This window comes from Marmota flaviventris, chromosome 9, assembly GCF_047511675.1.
Source record: "Marmota flaviventris isolate mMarFla1 chromosome 9, mMarFla1.hap1, whole genome shotgun sequence".
Classification (NCBI taxonomy): Eukaryota; Metazoa; Chordata; class Mammalia; order Rodentia; family Sciuridae; genus Marmota; species Marmota flaviventris.
The window spans coordinates 46,045,247-46,072,208 of record NC_092506.1 but is presented as its reverse complement, the minus strand read 5'-3'; the positions used below and the strand labels follow the sequence as shown (position 1 = coordinate 46,072,208).

Below are 26,962 nucleotides of genomic sequence, written 5' to 3'. Positions count from 1 at the left end.
TTGCCTTACCTGGGAACACAGCCCTTCCCTCCCCCAGGCTGGAGCAGCAATGAACAGGCAAAGGTGGGGCAGGACCTCTGGGGTGCCCATCAGGGGAGAGTCCCACCTGCCATGGTCCTCACTGAGATGGGGCCAGATGAAGGTCTTCACATCCTAGTCCCTCTGTCTCTCAGAGGCCAACATGCTGTTTTCCAAAACCAGTAAGCACAGCTCCCAAGTCCCACTTAGTACACACAACCTCAGCCCCAAGTCCAGTTCTTGGGATTCTGAAGGCCAGCCAGGTTTTAATTTTTTCTCTACCTTTCTCTCTCCATCTCCTTACCTTTCCCTTTTTATTGTCCTCTTTTCTCTGGCAACTGTGTTTATGGGAAGTTCTAGGTATTAGTCACTGGCTTTCAAAATAGTCTCCTCTCCTTGAAGGCCTAGGATGATTTTTGTCCCAAACCCCCCTGCTTTAAACCTCCTCATGTGTTCAGTAAAAAAAAAAAAAAATGTATGGAGTTCACATCTCCTTCCATCCCCCTCTGCTTCCTGCCTACTTGACCTTAGAAATATGACCCAGAGCCCCTTTCTCTCCTAAGAGCAGTCCTCTGCAACCAGGAAGTCTGTGTTTGAATTCCATCCCCTCCACTTTCCAGCTGTGTGACCTTGGACAAGTTCCCTAACCTGTCTGTGCCTCAAGAGAAAGATATTAATAGCATCTGACTCATGGGGAAGTCGGGAGTATTAAATGTGTTAAGCACTTAGCCCAGAACCCAGAACATAATAAGTGCTTAATTATTGTGAGTTCCATTATCTTCTTTTCACCAGTTCTTGGCCCTAGAAAATCCAAACCCTTACCTCTTCTCCACCTGCTTCCTTCTTTCAGCTTCTGGCTCTTCTTACAAAGACCTCTTCTAGGGGGTCACCTTTCTGACCCTGACCCCTGGGGCCCCTTCTTTCAGACTCTGTCAGGTATCAGGGGTGTCACCCTGGGAGGCAGGCCTGGATTCTCTCTTGATCCTCCCACAAACCCCCTGTGCATCAGGCAGCTTGTGCTCCCTCTGAGCCTTGGTCCCCCATCTGCTCTAAGGATCTGCGTATTGCTGCTGTGCCTCCCCCTCCAGGTGTAGTGGGGTTTTGGGAGAGATGGATGACAGGGCTTCTGCCTGCTGGGTGAGAGAGAGGGAGGGCCGCTGACATCAGGCTCTGGCTGGAAGCCAAGCATGGGGACCCGAGATGCTGACAAGTGTGCCAGCATGGTGGGCCTGGCAGGTAGGGACCACACATCACAGTTCAGGGCTTTGAAGCATCTCCTCTTTACAGGGATGCTCAGGCACAGGGAGGAGTGGCAACAGGGGCTAGACAGACCCCAGAGCTGCTGGAGCCTTGGGCAGGAGCTGGGGGCTTGTTGGTACCAGTGGGAAGTGCCTGCTGTGAGGCTGGGCTACTCCGCCAGGCTGACGCCAGGCTGGGTAGGGACAGGCTAATATTAGCTGGGGCAGCCCTGGACAGCTGAGCTCAGGGGGCCTCAGGAGCCAGCCTTGCTGCACCCAGGCTCAGATGCTGCTGTGGCCTGGGCCGTAGGAGCCAAATGAAGCTTTCTTAAGCCTGTGCAGGGCCTCAGATGCCCCTGCCATCCTGGTCCTACCCAGGCTCTTTCCCTGCTGGCATGCCAGCCCTGCTCCTGCCTGCCCCACTGCCCATGATGTTCCCCACCTCTTCTGCTCCTCCCCCATTGCAGTGCAGGAAGGCGTTCCTCTCCCCACACCCCTATCTACACAGGCTGCCCATGAGTAGTGTCCCTTCATGGCCGCTGTTAGCATCCATTCATTATTCATTCATTCCAAAGATATTTACGAGCACCTACTAAGTGATAGGCACTTCTCTAAAGGCTGGGGGTGAAGCCAAGAACAAAACAGTCAGAAATCCCTGCCCTTGAGTACCTACATTCCAGTGCAGGGAAATGAAACTGGATTCTGAGGCTGTATGGTCTGTTTGATAGTGATGACTGCCATGGAGGTACGGACTGGAGAGAAGGTGCCTGGAGAGCTGGAGGTGGCAGTTTGAACTAGTGTGACAGGGAAGGAGGTAAGGGAGGGAACCATGTGATATCTGGCCAAAAGAGGAAGTGAGATGTGCAAAAGCCCTGAGCAGGCATATGCCTGGGGTTAAAGGTGGTGAGTTTGGGTGTCCAGAGCCAGGCTCAGAAGCCAGGGCATCGTGATAGTCAGAAAAGGTAACACTCTTCACAGCCCCACTGGGCTCCTGACAGTGGGGTCTGCTCTTGCTGGGCCATCTCTGGGGCTCCCTGAGCATGCCAGCACAGAGCTTGGCTGTGTGCACATTTGCCTTGCCCTCCTACAGCCACATGGGCTTGCACACCTAACCCTCCATGGAGGGGGCTCGTGTCCTACCATAATGGGTGATCTCTGTCCTCTGTCTGAAGGTCGTCTGTGCTCAGGGGAAGACAAGTGAGGCCACATAAGGCTGCCACCAGGCTGGGAGGTGAGCTGTTCTCTGAGCTGGGTGTGAGGCCAGAGAGGAGTTAGTGAGGGGGGGCTCTGCCAGACAAAAACCATGCCAGCCCTTTCCTGTCCTGGAGCCCTCAAAGATGGCTCACTGGTCACACTCAGGTATGCCAAGAGAAGGTGGTTTAGAGGGGAGGTTAGGGATCTGACGGGCTAGACTGCCTGACTCTGCTGATTATTAGCTGTGTGACCTCTGCAGTCCTCAGCCACCTCAGCTAGCTAGTGGAAATTATAAGAGTCCCCACCTCAAAGGGCTGCTGTGGGAATCTAATGAGATCTGACATAGATAGAGAGCCTGGTATACAGCACACACAGGTGTGCAAGTTATACATCATGATCATTCTCATCATTTTTCAGATGAGGTATCTTTAAAGGATGCTTGGCAAACACTGGTCTTGGCCCTCCTAGGAGGTTCTGGGAATACAAACCTAAAGTTTAAAGAGGGGTTGTTGTAACTAGGGGGACTAGGCCTGTCTGGTAGTTCCCTGGCCACTAATGTGGTAGAGTGGCTCCCTTGGGCCTTGTCATGGGGCAGGGTTGTGAAATACTTCAGACCACAGTTACCGGCCAGGGTTAATGTCTCACCACTTAGAGATTAATTTTTTATGCTCAACCTCAGGGGCTCTCTGAACTGCTTGTGAGGAACACTGTCACCCGCTGGGCCACCTAGAGCTAGGCAGATCCCTGGGGTGAGGACCATGGGCTGGATTTTTTTTTCTCCCAGTACTGGGAATTGAAGCCAGGGTCTACTCATGCTAGGCAAGCACTCTACCACTGAGCTATCTTCCCAGCTCTGGGCTGGGCTCTTATAAGCCCATTTGGTGGGTCAGCCCTGTGCAGTATGCTCCCCTTCACATTGCCTTAGATGCTCCTGACTTGGCCCACACACCTGGAGCATGACACTTGCTTTTCTGGGCTTTTGTTTCCTTACCTATAAAGTATATACAACAGCATCACCGACTTCTCAGAGAGGTTAGAGAATCCAGTAAGACTAGATAAAGAAAGAGATCTTTGAGAGAGAAAATGTGGCTCCGAGTAAGGCCATGTCCTGGAAAGAGACCACAGTTCAAGGGCAGGAGGAGTTTGGGAGGGATCAGAGGAGAGGAGAGAGCACAGGGCTTTGGGCCAGGTCAGGACTGGTTTGGGTCTCCCTTCTGCCGCAGTATGGAATTGCAATGTGGAGTCAGCAAGTGACATCTAGCTAAGCTTGTTTCTTCTTGTGTGAAATGGGGATGACAGTATGTACTTTGCAGCTCGGGCAAGTCTTCTAGGGGCAAAGCCCTGAGCACAGTGCCTGGTGTCTACGAGGCACTGACTGAGGATAGGTCCTGGCTGTCTGGGGCACCACTGTCACCCCAGTCCTGGGCTCAGATCCCCTGGGCTCAGATCCCCCAGAGTACAGTGAGGCTGTGACTGAGCCACAGAGACAGGGAGGGAAGCCATAGAAGCCTCATTTGGTGGCCTCACAGCCTCAGGGCCACGAACCACCGTCACCAGTGATATATTTAGCGGCACAAAGGTCAGAAATGCCAGGCACTGGTTTCCCTTCTGGGCAGCAGGAGTTGTGTCTCCTGAGACCTGGCTGTCACTAGCAGATATTTTTTCTCTCTCTGGCAGTCTGGGTAGTTGAGTGCAAGCCTGGGAGTTAGAAATCGCCAGGGTTTGCAGTGGCTTACCGAGGCTTTGCATGTCCAGGGTGCTCTCCAGAGCCTATTGTGCTGCCCTTGGAAACCCACCCCCATTCTGTTCTCTACACCGCGCATCTTGGCCTCAGGCTCCTCATCTCTTCCCCTAGCTCCCTTGCCTGCCTTTGAGTATGTTGTCTCTTGCACTAAGGATGCTCTCCCTTCCCCTCTGTGCTTCTGAACCAGACACATCCTTGGAGTCTGGCTTTGATGAACCCTTCATGATGGATCCTTTCCGACCCCACTCATGAAAGAGCCTGCTCTGTCCTTAGTGCTTCCAAAAACTTTTCCTGTCTAACTTCAGGCCCCTGATCCACTGACCTACTGAGGTCATGTGTTTTTTGGACTTAACCGCGACCTCCCAGAGGAATGAGGATCAGCTTAGCAATGGTGCCTGTTACATCAATAGCCTTTGATAATGCAACATGCCTTATGAGAGCTCTGTGAGGCATAAGGATTAGATATCAGACCTATTTTATTGATGAAGGAAATGGCCCATAGAGATTAATTTATTTACAAGTGGTAGAAGAAGGATAAGATCCCAGGTCTTTTGGAAATGAAGGTAAACTCAAGCCAGGCCAGGATGTTGTGGTTCTGTGATCAAGAACAACATGGGTGAATAGACAAATGGATGAAAAGGTGGATATGTGGGTGCATGTAGATGAATGGATGGAAAGAAGGACACTCACAGCTGGATGGATACACAGCTGGGTGGATAACCGAATGGGTGGGTAAAGAAATGGGTGGATGGACGGATGGAAAGATACATCTCTATTGCTTGTCTTCAAGGTGGCAGAGGAAGTCCTGCCTCTCATTCAATGAAAATGTTCTAGAGGACTTCAGGGTGGCAGTAGGGTCCAGTAACTCAGTACACATGTGCAGTAAGTGGGATTACCAGAGGCAGGGGCTGGTTTGTGGACTGAGAGAGCTGGGAGCTGAGCAGTAGGCTGGCCTGAAGTATTGGCCCACTCTCTCTCCTCTGTTGGAGGAGAAAGAACCAGGCCCAGGCATGAAAGAAGTTTCAGGCAGAGTCACTTGAAAGGGGAGATTAGCCCCTCCCTACAACCACTGGAGGGCAGACAGTGAGTGCGGGATTGGCCTCTGAACCCCAGGTCCCTCTGAGCATACCTGCAGTTTCATCTGTTCTGCAGGGAGAAGGCCTCCTTCCCTCCTCAGGCCCCATCCCCGGCCCAAGCAGCTTGTGCTCAAGGTGGCAGTGCAGCTCTGCTGGCAGGGGAGATGTCCCGAGAGGAGGATCTTCCTGGGGCCCTGGAAGACCTTGATTTGGCTACACAAAGATCCACCATCTTCCTGCTGCTTTTGCTGTCACCCTCAGCCTCTAGCCATGAGCTCCAAGGCTTTAGTTCAAATTGTCTGACAAGGGAGTAAAGGGACCATGGGCATGGGTGGCCAGTAGTTGAGCTCGGCAGTGCCTAGATGAAGGCATCGGTGCTGTGGGCCTAGAGCATGTTCTTTCAGCTGGAACTAAGGCTCTGCATTTGCACAAAGCACAGCACTGCGAGCTCCAGGCTCCCTCCCAAAGCCCTGCTCTAGTGTTCTCCAGCACCAAGCTGCACCCCCCCACACACACATCTACTGGCCCTGGCGATCTCCCTGGGAAACCAGGTCCTGATGAGTGCCTGGTGCACAGCTAACTGCTCATTACAGTCACGGCTGCAGCTAAGTATAGCTCCAGCACACACCAGACTGAGACAACAAGGGAAAGCCTTTCCATAAAAAAACCCCACGTGCAAACACACAGACATCTTCACACACGTGCTACCCACACTCAGGCACACAGTGGCCTTGCACACACAGACCCATATTTGCACGAATACAAGGCTTCCCTGTTCATTCATTCATTCACATTCATTCATTCATTTAATAAATGTGTGTTGGGGGCTAGGAGAGTTGTTAAGAGCATGTGTTCTAGAGCCAGGCAAAACTGGGGTGTAAATTCTAACTCCATCACTTCCCTGTTGTATGACCATGGACCACTTACCTTGAGCCTCAGTTTCCTTCTTTGTAAAATTGAGAAGGTGACCATAGTGTGGACCTGAGAGCTGGAGTAGGGCTAAACAAGATGTTCATGTAAGAGCCCTTGGAAGTGGGGTCTGGCTCGGGATCAGTGTCAGTACATGGTAGATGTCCTCATCATCCCTGACAAATACCTACTGTGTGCCAAGCTCTGTGCTAGAAGCATTATTTAAAGCAGTTATTTCTGGAAGTAGTTGTGGAAATGAGGCCTGGTGCATAACAGGCATTCAATAAATATTTTATGATTATATGAAAAGGAAAAAATGCATGAGTGCCACATCAATGGGTGGCCAGATGTCCTTGGAACTTAATCTTCTCTGGAGAAGAACCCACTCTCACTTATCTGTCTCAGGCCAGTGGTTGGAGCCCAGGGTTGCCACCTTGAGCCAGCTTACCATAGTGGCCTATCACAGTGGATAGTGTCCAGTCAAGATGGAGCCCCTGAGCTGCAGGCGCTGGACACTGGATTCTGGGCACTGGAGTCCTACTCCTGGTTAGGACTGACATAGCATCAGGCAGCTCAGTCAGAGACCCAGCTAGGCTGCCACATAGGCTGGGGCGTCTGGCCTGGCATGAGGAAGGTTCTATTTGCTGGGGAAGGGACCTCAGTTCAAACTAGGAACAAAACAGGCTTCAGGATTTGGAGACACTGTCACTGTTCCCAACCTTTGAATAAACCGGCTGCTAAAGCTGCCCAGGCCATCTCCTCCCATCACACCTCCTCAAAAAGAAAGTGACATTTCCTAGTGCTTTTTTAAGCCCAGGCTGGCTGGTCCAGACCAGGCTGTGGGGTGGGGAGGGAGCGGTTAGCACTGGGAGTCACACAGCCTGCATCTGTCCTCACCTTGAGTGATCTCAAGACACTGGGAATAGACATGGTCTCATCTCCTCACCATGCATTCCACATTCCAATTCTAATGCGCAGATGCCAGATGCCCCACTCCAGTGCCTGCATCTAGGTTTCGAATTCTACATTCCCATGCCAGTTGTGCCTCACGGGTAGGACCCAGGTTGTTGAACTACACCATGGGTAGGTAGCTTGCCAACCAGCTGGGAGGGGAGGATATATCTTCCTCCTCTCTGGAAAGGAATCCTGGTGACCTTAAATCTATTCTCCATGGATGACATGTGTAGCATGGTCATGGCCAGTGGGAATTCAGGTCTTTGTTCACTGATTGTACCCATTGTCAAGGAGATGGGAGTGATTATGCCTACTGCTAGTGTAGACATGAGTCTGCTGTCAACTAGTACACCCATTGCCAGTGTAGACACAAGTCTGCTCTCAATCACTTGCCCACTGTCAGTCTAACAGACCATCTCTGTGGAGACAAAGCATGCCTGTTGCCTATGAGAACATAGCTGAATGATTAGAGATTGTGTTCACAGCCCATCTAGTCAGAGATTACCAGACAGAGATGATTCTTTTGCCAGTTTGGTTGTTAGATGTGCAGTCTGTGTGGTCAGTGCCAGTGTAGATGTACATCCGAAATCAACAATTGTGCATTTTGCCAGTGTAGATACAGATATGATATCAGTGAGCCAGTGATTGTGCCCACTGCGTGTATAGACAAGGAAAAGGATCCACCAGAGAAGTGGCTCACTTCCTAACGAAGCTGCAGGACGCAACTATATAACCATTATGCTGACAGGGGATTGAGACATGTAACCTGGGACACATGTCCATGACCTAGTTTGCCTGAATGAGAGGCTGTGCTTAACTGTGCTCCCTGGTTCTGGGGAAGCAACCTCCCTTCTCTTACTAGTTGGAGAGTCTGGCTGGACTTTCACACAGGGCCAAGCCAGACCCTAGAATCAGCTACCACAGAGACTTCACCTTCTTAATGGGGAAGAGACAAACAATAAACGTAAACACTAAGTAAATCAGAGAGTACAGATTACTAACACTCATCCAACTGAACTCAAAAGTGGTTGGATGTCATTGTATATAAGTTATACTTCAGCAAAGCTGGGAAAAGTTAGTGTATTTGAAAATGATGTGTGCTGTGGGAGAAAGTAGAGGAAGGAAAACAGATTACTTGAGGTGCTTGTTAAAATTTTAACAGGGTGGTTGGAGTAGGCCTCATGAGATGGTGACAGAATAGGCCATGGGGATGCTGGGCATCCTAGGCAGGGGGAGAAAGGGCCCTAAGGCATGCATGTGTCCAGCACATTTGAGGAACATGTCTGAAGATGTGGGTATGGCTGGAGGGAGCAAAGAGGATGGTAGTAGGAGAGGAGGTCAGAGGGGTAAGGGAGGCGCATGTTCAGCAGGGGTCTCCAGGCCATTTCAAAGACTTTTACCCTGGCAGGGTTCTGAGCAAAGAAATGAGGCAACTGGAGAGAATGCTTTTAAAAGATCATCAGGCAGCTGTGTTGCCAACAGTCCTAGAGCACCAGGGTTGTGGGAAAGTAGGAGACAGGTTAAAAGACTATGGCCACAACCCAGTGGGGGAATGACGGTAGCAAGGATGTGGGTGGTGGCTGAGGGGGCAGGGATGGGGCTCGGAATCTGGATTTAGTTTAAGCAGAGCCACCAGGATTTCCTTACAGATTAAATGCGAGGTGTGACAGAGGAGAGGTGTCAAGGCTGACTGCAAGGTTTTTGGCAAGAATGTCCTGGAAGGATGGAGATGCTGTCTCATGAGGTGGAGAAGGCTGCGGGGGTGCGGGGGTGCTCAGGAGTTCAGCTGACATGCTGAGTTTGAGCTACTAGAACTCCCCCTGGAGGTGCCAGGAAGGTGGGTGCGGGAGTCCTGAGTTTAGGGGAAGTGCTGGGCCAGAGAGAAACACTGGGAAGTGCTGTGCGGTAGGATTTGAGGGTGGGGGGGAGCTGAAGTCTTGAAATGAATCCATCACTAAGGAATTGAAGGGTAGATGGGGAAGAGGAGCCAGCGCTACCCCGAGAGGCATGCTGACAGTGAGAGGCTGGGAGGAGAGGTTGGCAAAGGACACCGGGATGAAGCCCCAGGGAGATGTCAAGAAAATCAGGTAAGGTCCTGGGAAGTGAAACACAGAACTGAGTGATCAGCACTGCTGATGTGGGCGATGAGTCTAGGGACAGGAGGATACAGAATTGTCCCCATCTTCTGCAACTGTTCTTCCTTACACCTTGCATTTCCCTTCTCGATTGTTTCTATCCCTCCAACCTCTGCATGGTTGTCACTTCCTCTTGGAAGCCACTCTCACCCCAAGGCTTCTTCAAGTCCCATCCAATGCCTTGTACATCCCCCTTGGAGCTCCTGTCAGTGCCCCCACCAGGAGCTGGGGTTATTTTGCTCACTCTGTGCAGGCCTGGGATAAGATGGAAACATTTGTTGGAGGGCTAGCAGGTGGGCAGTCAGCTGTCTGAGAGGTCAGACAATGTCCACAGCCCTCCTCTACATGTCCCTACTAGAGCCATCTTTTAACCTCCTTCCCCAAACACTTATAGATACACCTATAGGTCCACACCTACGAGAGTCAGGATCCCTTAGGATGCAGGCACACAAGTGAGCCCTGGTGGGGACATTTCCTAGTGGATTCCTGGTAGACCTCACACCCAACTCCTCCATGGAACTTGGAGCCTCGGTTTTCTCATTTACCAGATGGGGTAATCAGAACTATCCTGCTGACTACCCACCTGGGTATGTTGTATGTGTATAGGAGATTCAAAATGTGAAGATGTGTTGTAAACTGAAGAAGCCTGTGCCCAAAGTCAGGGCTGTCTGGAATGGGTGTGAAAACATTTGTAAGGGGAAGTACTGGAGCAGAGTGGTTTTAGAGTCAGAGACCTGGTCTCTAATCCTGCCTGCCACCTCCAAACTTTGTGGGGTATTTTTTGCCACTCTAAACCTCAGTTTTCTCATCTGAAAAATGGAAGTGATGATATTTTCTTCAGAGAGGGTTTTAGAGATAAATGATATAATGTTTATAAAGCACTTAGCCTCAGGTGAGCATGAAGTTATTGCTTTATAGCAGAGGACAGTGTGGCTCAACAAACTCATTACTCCTCTAACCAAGACGGCTTAGTGAGGATGGAAAGGGTAAAGTGTAGGATCCATTGTCTACACAGGGAGGAGAGTGCTTAACACAAGCAGGCCCAAGATGAGTGTGGGGGAAGTGGAGGAAGCCTGGCCTGCAGCAATGCTGGCTGTGGCTCAGGGGTGCATCCTGAGGCCTCTGCAGGAGTAGGCAGGACTGTCATAGGGAGGAAAAAGAGCAGGAGTGTTCTGGTGATCCCACCAGAAGTCTCCCCTTTCTGGGAGAAAGGGACAGAAGTTCACCAAGAAACAAATGCACCTCTCTCAGAGGTGTCCAAAGACAGAATGAGTGGCCTCATGAGTGTCTCCTAACCTATAGTGACCAACAGAGACATCTATCTCAAGGTTACTGCACAGGGAATCAGAAACTGCTTCCTGGAGGCCTGTGTATGGCTTCCTTCTCGGGGGTCTTATCATGCGTTTCTTACCTCTAATTTGTGGTTTTCTTTAGTAAAAAGGTTTGAGGCAATAAGACTCACCTCAACCAGAAGCCTTAAAAATAAATCAGAAAAGAAAAGAAAGAATATTTTAATGAAAAGAAGAAATAGCTATACCCCAAACCCAGGTAAAGCATTAGCTCAGAATTGCACACCAAATTTAACTGAGCTCCTGAATGTCAGCGCAAAAGAAGAAACATGAAGAATTGCATTCACCCACTGACAGAAAGCAGACAGGGACACTGGGGACACAGGCTTGTCCTGACATATATGAAGAGTGTCCCATGTAGTATTCTGGTATATTTCTGAGTCTAAGATGCAACTGAGAAGGTGTAGGGAGACCATGCTATCTCCCCACTTCACTATCTGTTCTCCAGGAGACACTCAGGCCAGGAGTAGAGGCGGGTGGTGGTTTTTGCTCCTGACAGGGTCTTCCTGTTATGGGTCCCTCTGTGACAGCACAGATCCTAAGGCCCCTGTGCCCCTGTGTTGCAATGGCTGACAAAAATCAAAACCATATTGGAGTGGCCAAATCTAGCTCACGGGGCACAGCCTTGATGGCTTGTGCCATGGGGCCCATGTCTATCCATCTGGCTGCTTACAGGAGCTTATGGAAGGAGTTGTGGAGCAGGGTGGGACTGACCCCACTGTTGAGCACTCTGAAGCCTTGACAAGATTCTTCCCTCCCTAGACCTCAAACTCCTTGTCAGAAAGAAGTCATGATAATGAAACTTGCCTCACTGAGCTGGCGTGAGGCTTAAATGAGCAAATGTATGGAAAGTACCGGAAGCAAAGCCTGCTCACCACCAGTGAAGTTGTTGTCCTTCATCTTGTTTCCAGAATTGGGCCAGAAAGTTGGCAGGCAGCTCTGGCTCAACCCCCACTCATCATGTGACTTTGGGTGGCCTTTCCTTCTGAGTCTCAGGTCCTTTCGGCCTAGCCTGAGGCATGGGCTCATATGGAAACCCTGTAACCAAGATGATGCTAAGTCTCTCTCCCTCTGAGGACTGCAGGCCAGCGCTGGGTCTTGGATATGGCCTGGCCTTGTCCACAGGAAACAGGTTGTGGGGATCGGGCCTTCAGCTCTCCCCAGGCTGTCCCTTGCTCCTGATCTCTTGTTAGCAGCAAGTGGCAGCAGGAGCAGAACAAATTAGGGGAAGAAACTTAATGAAACACATTTCTCCCTTTAGCTATTACTGCTGCTCCTCACCCCTCTTCCCATCCCCTGCTCCCTCCAGTAACTTCAGCAAAACAAAAACTGAAGTACTGTGTTGGGAGTTTTGTGGAGGAACCCTGCAGCCCAGCTTTCACAATATCTGAGTGCAGGGAACTGCCGTCTGGGGTTTTTTCCCAGCCCCAGAACTCACTGGTGAGGAAGTCTCAGGCTCTGGCCATTTCCTCCACACCTCTCAATTTTATCTTACTTCCTGGAATGTGTTATTATTGTTCCCACTTTAATAATGATAGCACCGAGTCTCCAAGAGGTTACTCATCTGCAATGACATCCCACATGGCAGAGCTGGGATTCGATCTCAGGCTCTGAGCTGATCCAGGCCTCTACTGTTCAGAGCTGCCTATTGCCCAGCACCTAACACAGTTCCTCACATATCAGAGCTACCTGGCATTTGTCTCATCCCTGATGGATCCCAAATGCCAAGATGGAGATGGTGGCATCAGAGCCATCTGGGACACAAATCAGAGGTAAATTTCTGCTCCCAATCATAATACTGAACCCAAGCCTCGGAGGTTGGAGCAGGGCCTACATTGTATCTCCACTTGCCCAGCACCCGCTGCTGTCCCCTCCCACAAGCCTCTTCCCTCTTCTGCCTCCTTCTTTCCCACAGGACTCCTCCAAGACCACAACAGGCAGCAGCCAGGCTGCTCCAGGGAAGGTTCTTCCTCCCAGGTCTTTGCCCACTCTTCTAGGGGTCTGCATTTGCACCCCACCAACTTCTTGTTACTAAATCTGAAAACTTCTCTGACCCTGTCCCACTGGAGCTCTCTAAGCCTTTTCCCTTGGCAGATGCTCTTCCCCTGTACTCCAGGGCTGGCCTTCACTGGACAGCTTGGTCACTGTGCTGCTCTGTCAGGCTGATTGGGAGGTGGCCTCAGCCCCATTCATACCCCATGGGCTTAGTGTGGGTCTGGAGTGGCTTTCTTGAGGACAGTGGCAGTGTTTCAGGCCTTAGTTTCCCAGATGCCTCACAGCTCATAGGTTCCTATTCCCGGGCTGTAAGATTCTAGGCTTTTCTACATCACAGATACTCTAATGCTCAGTGCAGGATTGTGGCAGGAGCACCAGGGCAGAAGGGTAGGAGACAGCATTCTACAGGACTGATGGTGGGCTGGAACCCCCACCTCTGACCCTCTGTGTGTTGTTCAATTTCATCAGCATGGCCACCTGGGAGGCAGGGATGAAAGCTCAAAAAGGGGCAGGGATGCTCCAAGGTCACCCAAAGACGAGCCAGACCTGAAAGTCAGGTTGGCCCAACGTCAGGGTACTGTCATTTCTGCTCCAGTTGCTACCTCCTTTGACAGAAGGACATGAGCTGCTTTTGGCCTGGGATCTAGAAGGCAGGTTGCATCTGGGGAATTCAAGAGGTCTGGAGGGTGGGGAGGATACTTGCCTGTGCAAAAGCTCAGAGGCCACAGTGACAAAAGACTACTCTGAGGACCAATGAGGGTGTTTCAGGAGAATATACCCATCTCTGGTCATCCTGAGAGCCCTGCAACATTGGATAGATCCCATCCTTTACTGTTCCTCCATTTCTCCATTCCCTGACAAGTAGCCTCTTCATAGAAACCTCTGCAAGCCTCCTCTGTCTTGGTTCCCTGTGTTTCTAGTGGTCACATTTCCACAAGTCCATCACACCACTGACTTACGACATATCATTATGTCAATAATATGACCACATTGAGGATGTGGGAAGAAATATTATTTTAAGGATGTGTGCATGTTATATATGCAAAATATGCTTCTTGAGGTGAAAACACCATGGGAAGCCTTACCACCTCAGGATTTCCCAGGCCAGCTGTCAGGATGGCTCTTTCCAATGTGACCTAGGTCTAGGATCATGAGAACAAATCTCAAAGGCAGTTATCACTCTCTCTGAGGGTCTAGACTCTCAGGCCTGGCTGCTGCCTGTTGTGATCCTGGCCCCACATCAGGTTGGAAGCCAGGATGGAGAGTGTCAGTATAGGAAGTAGGTATTCTGAGCTGGGTACCACCTAGCCAACTTCCCTGCCACCTTTTGCTGGGCCAGCTCAGGGGCCTTTTCCCTATCCCACCCTGTCTGTCCTTCTTCTTGGCTAGTGTATGAATGACCATCTTTGGGATGGAAAAGGAACAGGACCCTGGGCTGAGTTCAGTGTCCCCAGCCAGATTCTGATCTCTCTAGGTGATAATCCATACATGCACACACACCACATACATGCATAGCCCCATACATGTGCATGCATATGCATGCATACACACTGCCCTCAAGATTTACCCCACACATGCACACACACATGCACGCCACAAACCATACATGTCTTTGAATATGTACACACCCAAATGTGCACATATGCCACATCCCATACAGAGCTCCATACCCACTCATGCATATACCCCTATATACCAGAAGCCACATATCCTTACCCATGTGCAGGCCCTTGCACACATACGTGTTCTCATATGCCAAAACTCACACATAGCCCAATATATAGATGCACACATACCACAAAACAAATATATCCTTATAGGTGTGTATAGTTGTGAGTACACGTCTACACACATGTATACAAATCATACATGTCTGCATACATGTATGTGTGTACACATAAACATACCATACCCCATGCACATGTGCACAGAGCCATGTACACACCCCAAACCATATATAGCCCCGTACATACACCCCACCACATACATTTCTCCATACGCATGCACACACATGCCACTCAACACCTACCCTCACACACACACTCACACACCTCATATTTTCCTCCCACCCACACTTTTCCAACCCACATGAATCACACACAGTGACCACTTAATAAGCAAAACTCTGTGGAGAGGCCTGGAGTCGGGTCACAGAGAGACACCTTCGCCATGCAAACCCCTGCTCTGCATTTACATACTGCCTTCCAACAGGCTCTCATAGGGCCCAGTTCCTGCACGCGCTCACACTCTCTCACTCCAGCACAGGGGACTGCGCAGGGAGCTCCTCCACCTGCAGAAGCCAACAGGAAGGAGCAGAGAGCAGGAGCAGGTGGGACCCACACACGGTGCCCTGGCCTCTCCAGCTTCATGGTGGAGGCATTGAATAGAACAAAAAAAGAGACTATATCCCAAAGAGTCTCTTCCCCTCATCCTCCATCACAGCACTGGCCAGTCCAGCACACTGCGGGCACGTCCAGCCCAAGAAAGTCCAGACAAGTCTAATTCAGTTTCCAAACCCAACTCAACTGACAATTTATTTAGGACAATTGCCCATCCCGTCTGCTCTGCATCACTGACTCCACATGGATTAACTCAAATGCTGCACACCCCCGTGGGGCAGATTTAATTAGGTGGAAAAATTGACCTGGAGCCTCTGGGGGCCTTGGGCCTGGACATCAGCCAGGGCTCCCCTGGTCAGCCATCATGTGTGTTACCCCCTGCCCGCACTGCCTGCAACCTTGCTCTGCCTCAGAATCCTCAGAAGGGACCAAGTCCAACCCTCACTTTAACCTTGATGACATTAAGGCCCAGAGAAGGGAAATGACATGCCAAGGTAACACAGCAAGTGAGCAGCCAGGCCAGAATGTTGGTCGCTGCACCATGTTACAACCAGCACCTTATTCCTGAAACAATGAACTGCAAGAACACGGATCCCCACGGCAAACCCTTGAACAGCTCTGAAAGGCAAGCACAATTTTCTGAAGATGAGTGTGGCATAAATAATTCATAAATGAAAGTCATAGCACATATTGGTCATTTTAATAGATAGTAAATTGCCTTTCTGATTTATGGTTTTGGGGTGGGGTTATGATAAAAATAACTTGGTGATTTATAAAACATCTTCTTAAGTCAACAGATCGTTAGTAGGTTTGTCTGACTTTACAGCCAACAGCTTTACCACCCAGGTTACCATAGAAATGGGATGCCTCGCTCTGTTGCCATGGCTACCACTTTCTAGAACACAATTGGTGGGTCTCTCACGGTTAGTGATTTGGTTCTGGAAAAAATAAAAAGAGCCAGAAACTACCAGCTTGGGTTTATGTCACATTGTCAGGCAATCTCTCCTACATTGTCTTGAAATTTTACAGCCACAGAGCTGGCCAGGTGGTGTGACAGTTGCCCCTAGGCTGGCTGGCAAAGGTCCCTTGGTGCCTCTAGTCAGATTAGGAGCCCAGAAGGGACAGGCTTCACAACAGGCCATGGGTATGGTGGGGCTCAGCTGCTGCAGGAGTGGGATGGCAGAAACAAGACCTGGCAGGTGATGGGAGATCAGAAGGCCCTGGGATGAGGATCAAGGCCCAGGGACAGGAAGTCCAGAGCCAGCATCGTCTGAGCAGGCAGGCTCAGGAAGGGCCAGGGAGGCAAAGGCAAAGAGAGCTGTACCTACCCATGGTGTGGGGGAGAGGTGAACATCACCTCCCAGTGGGGCAGAGTGGGCAGAGCAGTACCTGGGGTCTGTGTGCTCGTAAGTATGTTGCATGGTGCCACCACTGCATCATCTGTGTGCTCTTGTGTGTATCCGCATGAGTTGTGTGTATGCACGTGCATTTGTGCCTTTTGATATAGCACCTGGGTATATCTGTTTGGTGTGCAGTGACATGACTCAGTGACTCTACTTGGACTCTCACATTCTATGTGTGTGACCAGGCACTGAGCTGTGGTTCCTGTGTCCTTGTGCTCAGTGTTGGTGCTTAGGTGACAGGTGAGGTGTGTTCTCTGGGTGGTGGTTGTGTCTGTGATCTGTGGGTGACAGTTTCATGTTTCTGGGTGACTGGGGATTTGGAGGCAGACAGCTCATTTGGAGGCAGACAGCTCAAGGTGCAGCCTCCCTGCCCTTGCCCTGGGGTTGATAAGCCCAGGGTCCTGCAGCTGCTGCTCAAGGATTATCATTCTGAGTCTGCTAAGCAGGGCTTCCCTCCCTGCCAGGGGTCAGCTGATCCCAGGCCTAAGCCCACATCTATGCCCACACCCTTCCCTGTCCCATTGGCTCAGCTCCCCACAAAGTTCAGGTCTTCTCCTCAGTGGAAGAAAGAAGCCAGGCAGGGACACAGGCTAGGCTATCGAAGGATGCTGTCATCACTGGAGCCCACCCAGAGAGCTGCTCCTGCCCCACGTCCTAGCAAGTTGTGGGCAATGAAGCCTAAGAATGATTCCAATGTGTCTGAACTCCTGCCTGTGGGCCCAGGTGCCATGCTGTGTCTGTCATAAGGGAGCTCTCAGGGAGAGCTGGGCTGTGGGTACCAAGCTCCAGGATGGAACCATCCAGACATAATCAGGCCATCTGCAAAGTGGGATGAGTTGTGTTCTTTTGCCCCAGGAGCTTTGGAGACTTGGAGGTCAGAGCTTAGGTTGCAAAGCTTGGTAAACCTGGGTCCAGTCTCAGCTCCTCACTGGCTTTCAAACCTAGGCTTAGTCCTTTAACCTCTTGGTACCTGGCTTTCCTTCTTAACATATGTCAGTACAAGGATTAAAGGCTCATGGTAGGTCCTCAAGCTCTGCTTTCCTCCTTCTTGAGCTCAGCCAGCCCTAGGCATGAGCAGAGAGAACTGGAGGCTTGACTGCTGTCACTTTGGCTGTGTCCTTCGTTGTCCACCTACTAGTATCTGGATTTGGAGAATGTTGGAGTCTGAGCGAATCAGGAGCGGCTTGCTCCACAGCCCTCTAAGGGTCCTCTCAAACCTGAATGTTGCTAGGGCTCTGCCTATGAGGGATGATGGCCACGCTTTGAGGCAGCAGAAGCCAAGAAAGCAGGTACCCAGGGAGCCTCTGTAGGGAAGAAGGCCTAGCCTCCACCCCTCCAGCTTTTCAGGGGAAGAAATCTTAGTGTCTGGCTCTAGGCTTGGTTTCTACTTCCCTTCATCTCCCCACTTCTTGGGCAGTGGATATCAGGCTACAGTTAATCCTGGAAACCAAGGACTTTTCTATACAAATCTTACAAGGCCTAACCTCCTTCTGGGCCTCAGTTTTCCCATCAGGATCTGTAGTGAGGTAGGGCAAATGAGAAGAGAGCTAGAGGGCCTGCAAGGGCACCTGGGAGTTAGAAGGCTCCTGGGATATCAATGCCCTATCTGGGCTATTCCCACGAGCCTCCCAAGTCACTATAGAGCCAGGGTTGGAGACAGATTCTCTGTCTCCCTAGGGTGAATATAGAGACTCCTTGGGGAGTCCCTTTATTTACAGCCTTATAGAGACCACAGTGCCAATGAGAGCCTCACCCCAGGGGAAGAGATATTAATGAAGGGTGAATGGGATTTTCCCAGACAGATTGGAAGGGACACTCTCCCTCCCATAGAAGGAATAGCAGGTGCAAAGCCATGAAAATGGGGGAGACACTGTGGTCAGAAATGGCAGAGAGTTTCACATGGTATGAATGTTGGGGACATGTAGGAAGAGGACCTTGAAAAGCCAAGTGAGGCCAGGGCATGGAGAGTCTCATGTTTCAGGCTGGGGAGTTTGGGCTGTTCTCTGTAGGCAGCATGGGCAGAGCTGGGATTCCCATGGGCAGCTCCTTCTGATGGCTGTGTGGCTGAGAATGAAGCCTTAAACCTGTGTTGATGGGGGGTGGCCCGGTTGAGAGAGAACACAGAGGAGGATGGAAGTGGGAGAGCTCAGGATAAGGGTGTCCTGGCTGGTGGTGCATCAAGAAAGGAGGTACCTCCTGGCTTCACCTTTGGTCAGATCAGGAACTCCGGGTGCCATGGGCTGTGCCTCTGAGATGCCCTCAGACTCTCACAGGGTGCATATTCCTCTCTGCTCAGGACAAGGCCCAGGCAAGGGGCATCACCTATCCTTAAGGAGTCTGGATCGTGAGTGCTAAGCTCCAAAATGGAGCCCCCAGAAGAAACTGGGGACCAGATACCCAGCAATGGGGATTTTTCCCCCTAGTACTAGAGATTGAACCCAGGGCCTTGTACACTCTAGGCAAGTGCTGCTCTACCACTGAGCTACATCCTCAGCCTAGGGGTGTACTTTTTAGCTCCAAGAGGTTTGGTGACTCTAGTGATGGAAAGAGTTCGGGAGCTTGGGGAGCTTGAGTCTGAGGTGGTAGCCTCTTCAGTTGCCTCTGCCTTGCTTTCCTGATCTTTCTCTGTGGCCTCCCAGGTCTGAACTATCTGCATCTTGAAGAAAGAGCTTTCTGGAGTTGGAAGACCTGGCTGCGGCCTCTACCTGCCTCTCTCAAGGGTGTACAAATTGTTCTCACCTTTTCCCAGCCCCTCTTGGGGCTGAGGGGGCTCATCTTTAAGCCCCGTGCATTGTATACTCATCTCTGTATGGTCCTTCACCCCCAGCTATTAGGGGAGCTCCTGAGGCTGGACAAAGGCTTTGTTCAACTCTGTGCCTGTCATAACCTTGTGCCTGGTGAAGATTGCCAAGAAAAAAGGATGGAGGAATGAACCAATGGGTGGATGGACAGGTGAAAGGAAAGGAGGGGAAAAAGAGGAAGGGGTTATAAAAAGAAAAGAGGAGGGAAGGGAAGAAGAATGGTGGATGAAAGTAAGGGAAGGAAGGGTAGAACAAACACACAAAGGAAGGAGGACAGGAAGGAGTGTGAATGGGTGAACAGATGGAAGAAAGGAAGGGAGGGAGAGAGGTAGAAGGAAAGAAGCATGAGTGGACAGATGGATGGTCATTCTGAAAACCTGACTTTGTCCCCCCTTCTTCCCCCTCCTCTCCCCTAGTCCACAATGTGGTTTAAAAAATCCATACAGTTCTTAGTTCCCAGATCCTTGCAAGATCAAGTGCCAGGCCCCTTGGTCACAGTCAACCCAGACTGGGTCATTCTGAGACTCCCAGTGTGGATCCCCCACAGTGGGGGGTGGGTATCATAGCAAACTCAGGCAATTGCCAGAGGCTTTGTGGCTGCCTTCTGCTGCTGACCTGGGGTGCGATCTTGACACTCCTTGATGGAAATAGACAGGAGATGGATAGAAGAAAGATGAGAAATGCAGCCCCTGAATAGCTGATGCCCCTACAGCTGCCCCTCTCATTTCTTTGCGATCTTCAGCTCCAGCAAGCCAGGTCACCATGATTAGTCAGGGTAGCTAACTCTTTAACAAATCACCTCCGAAATTGCAGTAGTTTAAGACAATAGAAGTTTATTTCCCATTCAGGTTCAATGAGGGTATTTAGTGGATGTCTTTCTTTCCAGGGACCCAGGCTCCTTCCCTCTGGTGACTGCTGGCCCCTAGGGCTTCAGTGTCTGGCTGGCAATGGGGGTAAGAAAGTATGGAAGATCAAGGAGGAGGGTTTTACCAGCTGGGCCTGGCAGTAGTGCACATCCCTCTGCCGAGGAAGATGTGGCATGTCAGCTAAGGTCATGTTGGAAGGGGCCCTCGGTGGGCATCTTCCCCTGCTCTGGCCCTCTGCCTGGACCCAGCTTTCTGTAGTCTGGGTGGGAGGGCTTCCCCTCTGACACTCTGTGTTTCTTGCCCACAGTATGTGGCCTTTGCCTCCCTGTTCTTCATCCTGGTCTCCATCACCACCTTCTGCCTGGAGACCCACGAGCGCTTCAATCCTATCGTGAACAAGACAGAGATTGAGAATGTTCAGAATGGCACGCAAGTGCGCTACTACAGGGAAGCGGAGACAGAGGCCTTCCTCACCTACATCGAGGGCGTCTGCGTGGTGTGGTTCACCTTTGAGTTCCTCATGCGTGTTGTCTTCTGCCCCAACAAGGTTGAGTTCATCAAGAACTCGCTCAACATCATTGACTTTGTGGCCATCCTCCCCTTCTACCTGGAGGTGGGCCTAAGCGGCCTGTCCTCCAAGGCTGCCAAGGATGTCCTGGGCTTCCTGCGTGTTGTCCGCTTCGTGCGCATCCTGCGCATCTTCAAGCTGACCCGCCACTTCGTGGGCCTGCGTGTCCTGGGCCACACACTCCGTGCCAGCACCAACGAGTTCCTGCTGCTCATCATCTTCCTGGCCCTGGGCGTGCTCATCTTTGCCACCATGATCTACTATGCCGAGAGGATAGGGGCACAGCCCAACGACCCCAGTGCCAGTGAGCACACGCACTTTAAGAACATCCCCATTGGCTTCTGGTGGGCTGTGGTCACCATGACGACACTGGGCTACGGAGACATGTACCCGCAGACATGGTCTGGCATGTTGGTGGGAGCACTGTGCGCACTGGCAGGCGTGCTGACCATTGCCATGCCCGTGCCTGTCATCGTGAACAATTTTGGGATGTATTACTCCTTAGCCATGGCTAAGCAGAAACTACCAAAGAAAAAAAAGAAGCACATTCCGCGGCCACCGCAGCTGGGATCTCCCAATTATTGTAAATCTGTCGTAAACTCTCCACACCACAGTACTCAGAGTGACACATGTCCGCTGGCCCAGGAAGAAATTTTAGAAATTAACAGAGCAGGTAGGAAACCTCTTAGAGGCATGTCGATCTGACCTTTCACCTCTGCCCCCTGTAGCGATGATTCCAGATTCAGTCAAACTGCTTCCTTAGTTCTGTGGGCGACCCCGGACCCTGCACTCAGTCTCGAGGTGTGGAGCCTGGGGGCCCAGGGAGATGCTGGCAGCCAAATTCAGAAGGCAAGAGCCTGCTAGAGGAACCTCACTGGTGGCCCCGGGTAAGGAGGTTGATGCGGTTGGTCTCGTGACGTTCTGAAGAGACCACATGGCCTGTGGAGTTACTGAGGACTATCTTAGCAGGAGCCCCGGGGGCTGCTGCTCGTGTGCGCAGGAGTCAAGCGTGAGTCTCAGACTCAGGCTACTGACCCAGTGTTGGGGCAGGATGGGGGCGGGTATGATTCGGAGATGCCAGGTAGCTTCTGATTTGGTCCTTAACACAGCATCCTTTAGGCTGTGTAGACAGCAGAAATTGTTCATGGGGTCTGGGCAGGAGGATCCCTGCAAAGGCAGTAGATTCTCAGCCCCACAAGAACCGTCTCCATAGCTGAGTAGATTCCTGCTCTGATTCCGGCTGTCTAGCTCCAGGTCCTTCTTAGGAGATGCCCCTAGCCATCTGTGACAAGCTTACTTACCCATAGCATGCCGAACCAACTCATCTTCTACCACCACTCTAGAGTTTAGCATTTATCTTTAGGAACCTGTTGGAGTGACTCTGGCTTTCTCGGTGTCTGTTGGGGTTGATGGTCCAGTGGGAGTTTCTGGTGACCTGATGGAAGCGGCTGGTGAGCAAAGGATTAGGGGGGGCCACCACCCTGGGCAGCTTAGATGAAAGCGCTACAGACCAGCAACAATCTCCACCAAGGGTTGTTCCCATGTCTGGTGGTAGGGACTGCAGCAGCAATATACTAGACATCCCAACCAGTGTACAACCACTTTCCCGTGAATTCACTGGGGGCTGGGGGGGAGGGGGGCCATGAAACAATACTAGTCACCATGGGATATATTCTAATATTCCATGGCTAGTGGTTCGTTATGGGACTATCTCAGTTTTATGAGAATCTGCACATAGCACATAAAGTTGATCATGGGGCTCTGGTCTGAAGATATAAAGCCCATAGTCTACCTCTACCCATGGAATACCATCGACTTATTCTGTGGACACAGGGATCTCAAAGGATTGGATGACCCAGAGAAGAATGACAACAATGAGCTAAGAAGGAGTACCCGGGTGAGCACGAGGTTGAGGTTGACAGGAGAGGTTAGTCTGTGAAGGACATCCCCAAGCCCAGGTCTGGCATGGGGGTTGCAGACTAGTTCAGACCCAGATGAGGAAGTTTCCCTTTGGTTCAGTTGGCCTCCCCCAGTGGTGATTGACCTCCTTCCCTGCCCATGTGCTCTCTGACCCACTCCCTCATCCTCATCCTGTTTAGGCTTCATCCCATAGCTAGGCCAGCCAGAGCAGTATTCCCAAGGCCCGCTTCTCTGCCCCTTTGCCCTCCCCCATACCCTCTCCCCTGGGATTTCTGTAAGCACTTGAGAGGAACATGGCTAGTGTCTTGGGCTGGGCCAGAGGGTGGACAGGGGTCTCAGAGGCTGAAACAGGGGCCTGGGGTGGGGAAAGTCTTCCAGCCAAGTTATGACTGTCCATAGAAAGCCCTGCCCCACCCCTCTGCTTCAGATTAGCTAGCCATTTCACCACAGGATCCACCATCAGTGCAAGGACAGTTCCTGGGGCTCTGGGGGAAGGTCTGGGCTGGCCTAGCTTTCAGCTCCACTATGGGCCCCAGCATGCTCAGCCTGAGGGGTGTCATCATGACACTACTTAACCCTTCCTCTGCATCCTTCCTGACACTCCATCTTTCAGGACTGGTATCCAAGCTTAGGAGCCGCACACCAGCCAGTCAAGGATCTCCATTTCACTCCAGGCAGGCCCAGATTCCTCTGTATGCCTAGACAAATGGTGATATTATCCAAGTGCTGAGGACACACACACAGGAGCGTGGATGTGTGTATTCAGACTTACAAACCAGCTACTTCCAGGGACATAGCCCCCTTCCCATGCTGCAGCAGACCTGCACTCCTGTGGGAGGGATTCCCCTGAGTTCCACAGTCCTTCCCCAGCCTTGGCAGCCCTGCCCCTGGGAGACACTTCGCTCTGGCTTCAGGTTTCTGAGACCCCAAGAGTCTGGGGTTTGGATAGTTCTGTAGCTAAGGAGATGTTTGGGTGCCCTCTGGAACCTAGATGCCTAGACCCTCCTGCCTTCCCCCTGCACCTCATCCCTCTTGCTGTGTTCCCATCTCCTTCCCAAGCACCTGGTGGTGTTGGTGCTGTCCTAATGTTCAGACCCCCCCCCCCCCAACCAGGCTCTGAGACCCCGTTTCCACTCTGAGCCTCATCCCTCACCAGAACACACCTCCCTCCAGGCATGTGAAACCTGGATTATGTGCCACCAGTAGGATATGGCTCCTAGGGGAGTGTCCTGCCTCATCTCTGTGTCCTGGCCTCCCTTCCCATTTTCCTCTGTTTCTGCTTGGAACTGTGTGCCCAGATGGGTATGGGCTGGGGGTGAGTTTGTGAGAGAATGAGGGAGAAGCCAGAGGCAAGGAAGGTAGTGGTGGTGGTGGGTAGAGACCAGACCCTCCAGGGATTTTGGCAGGTGAAATGCAGCAAACTCCATCCAGGCCTTTCCAAGGGCAAGTAAATAGTTCCATAAAACCCAGGGTTCTCCAGTTTCACTTCTGAGACCTGTGGGACCAAGTGCAATATGTGGGCCCTGAGGGCATCCCACTCTCACCTTCATGCCCAGGCTGGGCCCAGGACTGAAGCAAGTCCTCCTGGCTGGGCAGTTGCACCTTCCTTTCACCTCCACCTCTTGGCCACTCCTGAAACCTCAGTCTGTGTATATGTCCCAGGTTTGTTCTGACCTCCTCCTCTGAGCCATGGCTGATGGCCTCAGTGTTGGGAGTCTTGTCCTGGGGAATTGTCAAGGACCTGGTTGTCAACTTGACTGTGGGTCCTCATAGGGGGAGGCCAGACAGGCCCAGCCTGGGTCACTGGTGACCCAGAAGAAGCCGCCTCTTTCACTAAAATGGGCAGCCAGGGCCCAGACCACCTGTTCTGGGCAGCTTAGAGTACTCCCTTTGTTCTGCTATGTTCATTCACATGTGTCTTGTCCATCTCTGCTGCTGTGATGTGGGTTGATCCTTTGTGGTGCCACATTCAGGAATGCAGGGTCTCATCATAGGTGAGCAGGAATGGCGAGGAAAGAGGGATGGTGGTATGTGTGCAGGGCAGTAGTGAGGTCCCAGAGAAGCCCCTACCTCAGCTTACTGGGACCACTGAGGCCTCTGGGTCATTTTTGGGTGAGGGGTTCCTCCCCTGAGAGCAGAGTACAAAGTCCCCTATCTCTGATCCCTCCACCTGTCTCCTGGTGGGCTGCAGTGGCTGCCCAGGAAGTGGTGCTAGCCTCAGGGCAGGGAGGGTGATGGGATTGGGGGCCGAGTTGACCAGGCAGGATGTGGGGCTGAAAAGTCTGTGTGGGCCCAGCAGCAGAGTTGGCAGCGTGGACCCTGAATAGGGTCCTTGTTGTCCCCAGGTGGGCTAAGGGGGAAGCAGTGGAGAAGTGCGCTGACTCAGAAGGCCAGGCATGGGTGTTCTTTTCCATGTTGTTCACATTCTGTCTTTCTCTCTCTCCACTAATCATGTCTCCCTCTCTTCTCTCTCTCTCTCTCTCCTCATTTTGTTGCATGACTTGTGCTGGTTTTCGTGAACGTCTTTCTCACAGACTGTCCCCATTTAGCCCGGGATGTTTTCCCCTGAATCCCCAGCTGGGCAGATCCCTTGGGGCATACCCAGGGAAATGCCCAGAAACCCCCACCCCACCCCAGCCCTGCGTGCGCCACGGGCGCCCATGCTGGTGTGAACAGTAAGTACGTCGCGGTGCCTGGAGACGGGCAGTAAAGGCAGCCTGCTGCTGAGGGCCCCACCACACAGTTCTCTTTGCTCCAAAGTTTAAAAAAAAATGACCCTCTTGCGGACGCTCATCTCAGCCCATTTCAAAGCCTGGAAACCATCTCTGAGATGCTGCCCATGTTGTCATTTCATCATTGCAGCCTGTGGGTCTAGTAGGGGCCCGGGGGCCCTGAGCCAGAGGAGGCAGGGCCCCCAGCCCTCTGGAAAGCTGGTGGGAACCGAGGCTTCTAGCTGCCATCTCATCCAAAGATGGACTGGGGCAGCGGGTGGGGAATCTTGGTTGAGTTTGAATCTGTGGTCCTTTTCACTGGTTCCCCAGATTTAGACAGTTGGGTCTTTCCTGTCACCCTACTGGAGATGGAGAAGGAGGATGCCCCAGTTTCTGAGAGTATCCCGAACTGCAGACAAACCAGCAGCCACTCAGTCCTAGTTTCCTCCTCAAAGATCAAGGCTGAAAGATAAAGCAGGCTCAAGAGTGTCCTGGGAATCCCCCCAAGGACCCCTGGTGGTTGCTCCTTGCCCCTGCCCCTTCAGGGAAAATAAGCCCCAACTTGGGCCCTTTAAAGTTGTGGGATTTGGGAGTCCTTGGGGCACGGGGACTTGTGGGCAGAGCTAGAGGAAAGTCTCTGACTGCACCATCTTAGTGGAGGCAGAGGCAGAGAGGGGGAGCTCTTCTGGACAAGAACTGCAGGCCGTGGTCACTTCCATTGATAGATCATGGCCAAGAAAGAGAACAAGCTCTCAGGCCCCTCCTAGAGGGAGCCACTGCCTGGGAGGGCCTACTGGCCTTCCCCTGGAGGGAAACTCATGCAGGGTACTATGGTCCCAACTGCCACAGCTTCATTTACTTCCACTTCATACTGTTTCCTTCCCTTCTGCCCAGCACCCTCCTCTGCCCTGAGATCCCCGGGGGAGGGAGACAAGGGCCAACCAGAGTGCAGGCCCTCTAGTGTGTCTGTGAGCACACACGTGTGCCTGCAGACACGCCCCAGGGAGCTAGGCAGCCCCCAGCCCCAGTCACATGGTGTCAGAGTTTCCTTGGTAACTGGCCTTTCTGGTTCAGAGTAAATTGGGGAGTAAAGCCCCTGGGATTTGTCAAGAAACGCACTGTACGTGAAATGCTTTGCCATCTTGTATGAGAGACTTTTTTAAGTTCCAAAATTATGATGGGTTTTTTTTTTTTTTTTTTTTTGGATTTGCTTTAATGAATAAACCTGATTGGTCCATTTCTCTTTTGACTGACTGCCTCTTTGTAGTGACATGATGTGTACACGGGTGATGATCCCACCCACGTGTACGCCAAATGTGTGCACGCGGGAAAGGATCACTCTGCGTGTAGTTACATGATGTGAACAGGATCATGGGAAAGTGTCAACTTGGGTGGAAATTGTCTCCGGCTTTCCCCCTCTTTAATCTTCTAGAGAGTCTCCCCTAACATGGTTGCTCATGTTGGTTTCCTTCCACAAAAGGGCTTCCACTCTAGATGCAGTGTTTAAGTTGGCTGCACCCTGGCCAGAAAGATTCTGCTTTGAGGGCCGACAGCATGGGACAGACTTAGTCCCTAAAAGTGATGGGGCAAGGGCAAAGGCCACCTTGGCCAACCCAAGCTGCCACCACTCTGCTCCTGGAATTGGGAGAGACAGGGTTCCTTGCTCTGGCCACACATTGCCCCCAGCAAATGTGCTCCCTGACCTCCTCCCAGCTTCCTTCTCAGGCGACCACAGAGGCCAA

General features: G+C 51.7%; 1 protein-coding gene across 1 annotated transcript in view; it reads left to right on the top strand.

Moving 5' to 3' along the window:
- The window catches only part of Kcnc1 (potassium voltage-gated channel subfamily C member 1), a 40,680-nt gene that overhangs the window by 10,326 nt on the left and 3,392 nt on the right, over nt 1-26,962 (top strand). Inside the window, exon 2 of the mRNA XM_027942372.3 lies at nt 20,329-21,262. Within this exon, the coding sequence (XP_027798173.1) occupies nt 20,329-21,262 (934 nt within the window). The remainder of the gene's footprint in view (nt 1-20,328; nt 21,263-26,962) is intronic.